Genomic DNA, 9,118 nt, shown 5'->3' with positions numbered 1-9,118 from the left:
TATTATTCTCCAAAACATATACACTCTTCAGGAGTCACTATTATGTTTATCAAATTTTATATTTCTTCAGGAATCACTATCATCAATTTAATGATGTGTATTATATAAAATGTACATAACAACTTCATCATATTGTTATAATGGTCAAATAGATATAACCATAATATATCATTCATTTTTCCTGGTATCTTTTTAACAAGTCGTCTAATTTATTTAAACTATTCATCAGTCTAATTATCATGACTTGATATATTATATATTTAAATGTACAACAAGTACATATAATAAGTTATTTATTATCACTTTCATAACTAGATAAAAGTTACACATCTAGGTACATACAAAGACATTTTACTACTCAAAGTAGCAATTGTATGTAAGACTTCTTCAGGAAGCTTTTCAACTAATTATTTTGTGATTCTTTATCACTTTGATTATATTGGATCACTAACAAATATTAGCAAATTATATATCCACTTTTGGGAATATGCAAACTGAATTATATAGTAACTATATATTTACATATCATGTACCAACAATAGTTTGAAACTATTGATTTCAAGAAATAATAAAATATGCATATATTAATTTGCTTCTGGCATTACCAATATATGTGAAATTTGTATTCTTTGAAATAGAATTTCATGTCTATTCATTCTCTTCAGGGAATGATATTTAAATATTCTAAATGTACAATCAATTTGTACAATTCACACTTATTCAATAATCAAATATACTTTTATCTTGATTATAAGTGTGTCCGTACTACAGGTACGCGACTACTATTATTCAATCTCACACATGATATATAGATTTCATGCACTTTGATTGTGTGTGGTATTTCATCTTTTGGTTGTTTCCAATTTCTTCTGGAAATATTTGAGTAGCAAACAATGCCATTGATTATTTAAAATCATTTCATTCACTTCGGGGAATGACGTTGAACAAGTATAACATTATTATAAATTTCTTAAAAATTTATTACTTGTTCATATATAAAAAGAAATTACTCAACAATTTCTTTAACAATATTTCAAAGAATATATGAATACAATTTTTGCATAATCTTTAATATATGTCACATGTAATAATTTCCAACATTGCAAGTAATAACAATCTATAGTAACATGACTAATACAAACAATCTTTAAAAGTAGTTGAATTCAATTCGTATCATTCTCTGTAGGGAATGATGAACAATAAATACATGTCTCATGTATTTAAATAACATTAGTCATGCTCACTGTTATTCTTATACTTTGATGTTTCAATGCAATTTTCTTAATATTCTTTTTAGGTATTCAAAACCCACTATAAAATTGCATCAATAATAATCATTTTTAATGATTCTTTAGTTGTATTCACATAAATACAATCATTTTTTTTTGACAAATATAAAACATTTACTTCAGGAAATGTTTGTCAAAATGTATATCGATATTAGATTACTTTTCATTGTCCTCAAAGAATACAAGAACATATATATAAATATGTACTCATCTCTTTCATTATATATCCATCAACTATATAATGAATATTATGTTTGCATAATCTTCAGGATATATGCAAGATTTTATTGAGGACGCATAATCATCAGGATATATGCAATATTTTTTATCGAGGATGCATAATCTTCAGGATATATACAATTTTTTATCGATGATGCATAATCTTTAGGATATATGCAATATTTTATCGATGATGCATAATCTTCAGGATATATGCAATATTTTATCGATGATGCATAATCTTTAGGATATATGCAATAATTTATCGATAATACATAATCTTTTGGATATATGTATAATTTATATAGATTTTCTCTATCATATCATAGGCAGACATATATTGTAAATATTATGAATGATAAGAACATAATATGTATATATATATATGAAATCAATAATAAATATATAAAAATATATATATACATATATAATATATAGATAAAAAGAAAAAAGAAAACAAAGGATTCTTGAAATTGTTTCAGTCAGATAAGTATATATATAAATATATATTTAGTGTATCGTGACTTTGAAACAATTCAAGAATTTTAACAAAATACTTACATTGGGTCTTAGGAAGAGACTCATGCTTGAAGCTTGGGCAGAGACTCGTGCTGATAACGTGTTATAAAATAATATAAAATAATATAAAGTAGATGAGAAGAAAGAAGAAGAAGATGAAGAGAGAAAGAGAAAGTGAATGAGAATTTCTAAGTTCTTTATTCCAATGGGGTGAACCCCTATTTATACAAATACAAGAGTGAGATATTAAGAAACTAAGAAAAAGGGAAACTAAGGAAAAGAGGAATGTTGATTACAATTCATGGTAATAAATAAAAGATTTGGACATCCACATAATTATTAATATTTATAACAGGTATATGTTTATTAATAGTTTTGTTAGAAATATTTTTGTAAATAATTTAAATTGTAGGTATATAAATGTAAAATCCCCATTTTTTTTGTTTTTTGTATTTTTCTATTTTTTTCCCATTATGTTATATCCATTAAACATATAATTAAAAGAATATTTAATATTCTTAAAAAAAAAATGGGTATTTAATATTCCAAAAATGATATATATTAAAAGTTTGAATGAATTTTTTATCATAAAAAATGATTTTAATACACAAAAATATTTAAAGAAGTGATGTCAATAGGTATGATAATTATTGAGATTTATTTAACTCGGGATGGTATTTGGAGTCGTTTGAATTTGAATCTTCCTCCACTTACCAATTGAAAATAAAAGTAAATAAACAAACACTCAATATAATAATTCATCTTCTCAAAGAAGAAAAAACACAACACACACTCTAATTTTTCGCTACAAAAAATCTTACTTTTAATCACAACAAAATTTGTGACTAAAAGTAAAAAAGTTTTGACTAATTATAAATTATTATTCTTATATATTGTGACTAAAAGGTCTGTGGCTAAAAATATTAGTGACAAAAATTACAATTTGTTGTGACTAAATATATTTTTAGTCACAATATTTTTGTGACTAAAACTAAATTAGTGACAATTTGTGTCTAAATGTTATGTTTAAGGCACAAGTAATTTTTTGTTGTGACTAAAAGTCACGTTTAGTCACAAAAAATTTATATTGTGACTAAAAAGTTATTACTAAAAGTAGCAGTTTTTTGTAGTGTTTAAATGTAAACTAAAAAAATTATATGCAACACTTTTTTTTTTTTTTGAAAGAACAAAGTTCATTAAACAGAAACAGAGATGGGAAAAACAGGGGGTAATCCCTCCCCTACAAAAACACCAATAGGGTGGTTAGACAACCTAACCCTCTTTGCTAGCCCATCAGCTAAGGCATTGAAACTACGATTAACATACAAGAAATCACATCTCCTAAACAGTTTAATACAATCTAAGATGGCTAAAGAAATACACATTAAAGACCACTCAGGAATGCATTTTCCTTTCGCCAAAGCCTGCACAATAGATTGCGAATCCGAAATCACAGTAATATCCCACCACTCCATTTGCACTGCCCATTTCAAAGCTTCAAAAACTGCTCTCGCCTCGGCTTCCAACGCAGAGGAGCAAGGTTCTCGCAAAAGCTTAAAACTCCACGATCCTTGTTCCAAGTTAACCATCACTGCAGCAGTACCCATGAAACCATCCTTCCAAGAAGCATCCACAAACACAGCCTTTGGGGTACTCAGATTTTCCAAATTCGGGGCATTCACAGCAGAAAAGGAAAGTTCAGGATTTTGTAGGGACTTGACCATCTCAGCAAACTTCCCCGCAACTCTCTCCCTTACGCCTGAAATCTCAAACTTGTCTCCAAAGATCACCACTTTATTCCTCATGGACCAAATTTCAGCAAATAAGATGCCCATAAAGTGCAACATCTTCACCCTATCCTCACCCTAAACTGGAGATAGGATTATCTCCACGAACTCCTCAATGGAATTTGAATTAACCTGCTCAACCCGAATAGGCATAACACCAGTGAACCACAAGGCTTTTGCAAAACTGCAATCTTTAAATATGTGAATACCAGTTTCCTCATCATTTCCACAAAAAAGACAATCTTTTTCTAGAACAAAAGGCAGTTTGTTACGGATTGGAATAGCCTCCTGTAAGAATCTCCAAAGGTTGACAGAGATTCTCTGATGGATATCCTTACTCCAAATCCACTTCCAAATACTCCTTGGATCCTCAAACCGAAAGGCTTGGTCTAGACAGTAGGCGCTCTTGACGGAGAACACACCATTATTATTTGCCCTCCAAACTAGCACATCTTCATGAGGGTAAGGCAGTCTAGGAATATTCATGATTGCCCGGCCCAACTGCTCACCAAACATCTGCATCACCATCTCTTCATGCCAGGAGTGTCCAATAGAAATATCTGCAATAGTAGTTGCCATAAATCCCCTCCCTCTCAACCCATTCATAAGAAGTTTAAAGGATTGAGCATCCAACCAGGGAACCCAAGGTTGATTCCACATATCAATTGTCCCACCACTGCCAGCCAGAGCCATTGATCCTTTGAAAATAATGTCCCTAACCTCCAATAAGTTGCCCCAGAAAAAAGAATTATTACTTCCCTTTGTAACTGTCCAGAAGTTTTCCCATTTGCAGTATTTGCTTTTAAGACATTGAACCCAAGGTTTTCCTTCATTTCTGGCCACAGACCAGGCCAATTTTGAGAGAAGGGCCCGGTTCATATCCTCAAATCTTCTAATTCCAAGGCCTCCAGAGGATTTCGGTTGACAAACTTTATCCCAGGCCCTGTAGGCCATAAACTTATCTTTTTTTACGCCTCCAGTCCACCAATATCTTCTCACCAAAGCGTCCATTTCTCGACAAACAGAAATGGGCACCTTATTTGTTGCCATATGATACACTAGGAGAGAGGCAGCAACTGACATAATTAAGGTCAACCGCCCAGCATAAGATAAAAATTTAAATTTCCAACCTTCCAAGAACTTCTCCATCGAAGCTTTAAGCCGATTGTAGTCTTCTTTTTTCCTTCTCTTGAAAATAAAGGGGTTGCCAAGATGCCTTTCCCCTCCTCTTATCTCTCCAACCTCTAGCACCTCTAGAATTCTCTTCTTCCTTGAGCCTTGCAAATTCTTTGAGAAAAACACACTTGACTTGGACTTACTACAAACTTGTCCTGACCATGATTCATACAACTCCATGCACTTCATCCATTCCTTAGCTTCCTTGTCATTCGCCCGAGAGAACAATATCGTGTCGTCGGCAAACATCAAGTGAGAAATTGAAGGGGCAGTTCTAGCCACTTTGATACCATGCACCAGATTTCCATTCTCGGCTCTAAAGAAAAGCTTTGACAACACCTCTTGAGCTAGAATGAATAAAAAGGGAGAGAGCGGGTCCCCTTGACGGAGCCCCCTCTTTGGGAAACACTTTTTTAGAGGGCTTCCATTTAGTAACACTGAATAAGAAGCTGTACTAACGCAAGACAAAATCAACTTACACACCCTTCTGTCGAAACCATTCTCCACCAAAACTTGATGGATAAAGCTCCATTCCATCTTATCGTAGGCTTTCTGCATATCTATCTTTATAGCCATAAGGCCACCCCTTCCTTTAACACTTCGAATCTTATGTACAAGTTCTTGAGTGAGAATTGACGATTCCGCTATCCAACGACCTAGGATGAAAGCTGACTGAATGGGGGAGATCAGACCATCCATAAAGGGTCTCAGTCTGTTTGAAATGATCTTGGTGACCACTTTGTATAAGAAGTTACAGAGGCTGATTGGTCTAAACTGATATATACTCTCCGGACAGTCCACCTTTGGGATTAAACAAATGAAGTTATAATTCAGTCTAGGATCCATCTCACCAGCCTGGAAAACCTTCTGAATCGCCTCCACCACATTCTCTCCTACTATAGACCAATAGTGTCGAAAGAAACATCCCGAGAAACCGTCAGGGCCAGGGGCCTTCAAAGGATTTAATTCGAACGCTGTATCTTTAATTTCCTCAGGGGAGGGAATTTCCATAATGATTGTATTAGCCAGGCCATCAACTTTCTCAGGGAAAAGGTCACCAAAATCCTGAGGGATGGAAGGATTTGACGAAGAAAATAGCTCAGCAAAATATCCATTTATGATACTAGATACTGACCGCCTATCCTCCCGCAGAATCCCACAAGAATCTCGAAGGCTCCAAATTTGGTTACGACGTCTTCGGACAGCAGCAGAAGCATGAAAAAATCTGGAATTCCTATCCCCAAGCCGCAACCAGAGATCCCTAGACTTTTGCCTCCACATGTCCTCCTTAATCCTCCAAGCCTCCGCCAAACTATTTTGAATCTCTGCCTCCTCTTTCATCAAATCATCACTGAGAGGCTGACTTTGAATGATTAGGAGACAGTTTTCCATAATTTTTATCGAATGCTCGATGTCTCCAAATCTATTCTTTTTACAGGCTTGAAGAGCCTGCCGAGTTCTGCCTAAGTTCAAATTAATCCGCCTGTTTGGATCTAAATCCATGTTGGTCCAAGCATCTTCTATAGTCGACTTGCACGAGTCCACTCGGGTCCAAGCTTCAAAAAAGCGAAAGGGAATGTATCTTTTACAAGCAAACATGTTCACATCTAAGAAAATAGGAGCATGATCCGAAATAGAAATAGGAAAGTTCATTACCCCTGCATTCAGAAAGTTTGCAATCCAATCTGCAGAACCAATAGCTCTATCCAGTCTCTCACAAATCGGACCTCCATTAAACCTTTTATTTTGCCAAGTGAACTTTGAACCTTTGAACCGGAGATCCACCCCCCTGTTCTAGCAAAAAACTCAGATAACCATCTCGTGTCTCTCAGATGAACTGTGCGACCCCCTTGCTTTTCTTATGCATCGCGAATGCAATTCAAGTCCCCCACAATAGCCCAAGGAATCGACACTTCTTCCACATGAGAAGCAAGACTATCCCAGCACCTTTCCTTCTCCACTTCATAAGGTGTGCCATAAACAGCACCAAGCAGCCAGGGAACATTAAAACGAGGATCCCAAACTTCAACAAAAATTCTACTACCTTCACAATTCAGAACTTTTATCTTAACATGATCAAACCACATGAAGCAAAATCCACCTGCTAAACCAACTGCAGGTATACTCACCAGGCTATTAAACCCCAAACTTCTTGTTACTTCCGCCATTCTCATTCCAGACATCTTTGTTTCCATGAGAAATATACAATCAGGCTTGTATATTCTCGCCCAAGCCCTCAGGGCTTGTACTGTCGAGTCCTTTGCTAGGCCTCGACAGTTCCATGATAAGATTTTCATGGGGCCGGGGGGGCTTGATAAGGGCTGCCTCCTCGCCCGTATGAAAATTTTGAATACTCTTCACACGTACTTCCACAAAGTCCATTGAATTTTCCAAGTTTCTAACCACTTCCGCCCTCTTCCAATTACAATGAGCTTCCTCTTTTTTGTTCTTGAGAAGTGGCTGTGATCTCGATCCTTTTTTCCTCCTTTTCTCTTTTTTCCCCGTCGATGAAGAAGCCCCTGAACCCATCTTGAAGGATGAATTTGCATGTTCTGCAGGAAACGGGGACATAGGTGGAGGTCCCTTAGAAAACTGGCGAACTTCTTCCTCCGTCAGAGGAACATAAGGCATTAAATTCAGGGACGCCTTTCTCTTCCTAGGTTGGGAACAGTGGTGAATCTGGTCTGATACATCAATAGTATCGTGAAACAGGGTGAGTGAAGGTTCGAACTTATCCACTTGGGCTGGCCCCATGAGTTCCTCAAGGAGCCCACTAGGCCCAGCATCAGAAGGCCAAGGAAAGTATGTGTGTTCTGGATGTTTATGGGGAATTCTGGACTTACAAATATCAACATGAGGCGCATCTATTGTTTGTTCATAGGTAGGCCCATTCTTTGACATGATTGTTGCAGATACCATATTATCACTTTCCGAAGGGGGTGGTCTAGAAGAGAATTTTTTTAAAATTTCATTATCAGACAAAGGAACATTACCCTGTTTGTGTTTACTCCAAAAACCTGGGGAAACCGACCTAGCACGCCGATCCCTTTTCGTCTCTGCTTTTAACTGAACACTGGGCTGAAAAACACCTTTTGCTGCCTCCAGTCTGCTTCCATTTGTCTTTTTCACGATCTTTAGCCGATTTTCACCATTTGTCCCTTGACCTTTTTCCTGACATCTGATTACTTTCCTTAACGGTTTTTCCATGGGAGCAGGGCCAGAAGCCACATCCCTTTCATCATCTCTGATCGGCTTCTTCCCCTTCGACGGAGCTGTAGGGCGTCCCTCAACTCTAAAACCCACCGGCGGTTGTCTGAAATAATCCAGTTGATTCCTGGTATTGAAACAAATGAACACCGCTGTCTCTGCTTTCATCCACGGGCCATACGCCATAACTGCCTTTCCTTCAGGGGGTACGTGAATACCGTCGGTCTCAAACAACCCTTCCTCTTGTGTCCAAGAAGACTACAATTGTAACAAACTTTTGGGAGCTTAAAGAATCGGAATTGTATCCATTCCTTACGGTCCCTTCGAATATCCAAGTAGAAACCTGCTGGCAGCTGATATTTGGTTGATATTTCTACTTGAAATTTGAAAAAACCCCTCCGAGTAATAACCCTCTGGTCCACCGTATCACAACCGATATACCTCCCCGCCTTTGCCGCAATAGTAGGAATGTTTGATCTATTAAGATACGGTGTAGGGAGACCCAGCGCTTGCACCCAGAAAATTGCCTTGCTCATATCCGCTCTCTCCCATATTCCGTCCTCTGGCCAACTTTTTATAATGAGAAGTTTGCCATTGATTAACCATGGCCTATGTTCCAGAATATCTACACAGTCCTCTTCCAAATCAAAAAAAATTCCCCACAAGCCTGGTTTGAGGGTTTTGATCCTCCACTGCCCCCGGAGTTTCCAAACCTTCCCCAAGATATCCTTTAGTCGAGACCTGGAGACTCCCACACCTTCTAAGAAGCACGTTAGGACTCCCGTGCGCGTAACTTCATCATTCAACTCTATATCCGGTTCCAATTCTATGGTCATGGATTCGAAGAACTCCTTTCTAGGAGCTTCCAGTTTCTCATCTGCCTCTGTATCTCCAGTATTCCCCTGCTTTCCAATGGGATTC

The 9,118-nt window shown here is 36.7% G+C and overlaps 1 protein-coding gene across 1 annotated transcript; it reads right to left on the bottom strand.

The window, feature by feature from the left end:
- Positions 1–3,892: 3,892 nt before the first annotated feature.
- On the bottom strand, positions 3,893–7,173 carry LOC133038194 (uncharacterized). The gene is made up of 2 exons (XM_061116278.1): positions 6,883–7,173; positions 3,893–6,784 (listed from the first exon to the last, which is right to left on the bottom strand). The coding sequence occupies exons 1-2, from the start codon at positions 7,171–7,173 to the stop codon at positions 3,893–3,895; spliced, it is 3,183 nt and encodes a 1,060-aa protein (XP_060972261.1).
- Positions 7,174–9,118: the final 1,945 nt, after the last annotated feature.

The sequence above is a fragment of the Cannabis sativa genome, chromosome 5, assembly GCF_029168945.1.
Source record: "Cannabis sativa cultivar Pink pepper isolate KNU-18-1 chromosome 5, ASM2916894v1, whole genome shotgun sequence".
Lineage (NCBI taxonomy): Eukaryota > Viridiplantae > Streptophyta > Magnoliopsida > Rosales > Cannabaceae > Cannabis > Cannabis sativa.
Note: the sequence above shows the minus strand (reverse complement) of the source record. Positions and strands in the feature narration are given on the sequence as shown.

Excerpts from the sequence above, each read along its gene's own strand:
- LOC133038194 (XM_061116278.1), bottom strand. The coding sequence starts at position 7,173 with ATGTCTGGAATGAGAATGGCGGAAGTAACAAGAAGTTTGGGGTTTAAT. Across the intron at positions 6,785-6,882 it reads TGTCGATTCCTTGGGCTATT|AACAGGGGGGTGGATCTCCG; the intron begins GTGGGGGACTTG and ends GTTTTTTGCTAG.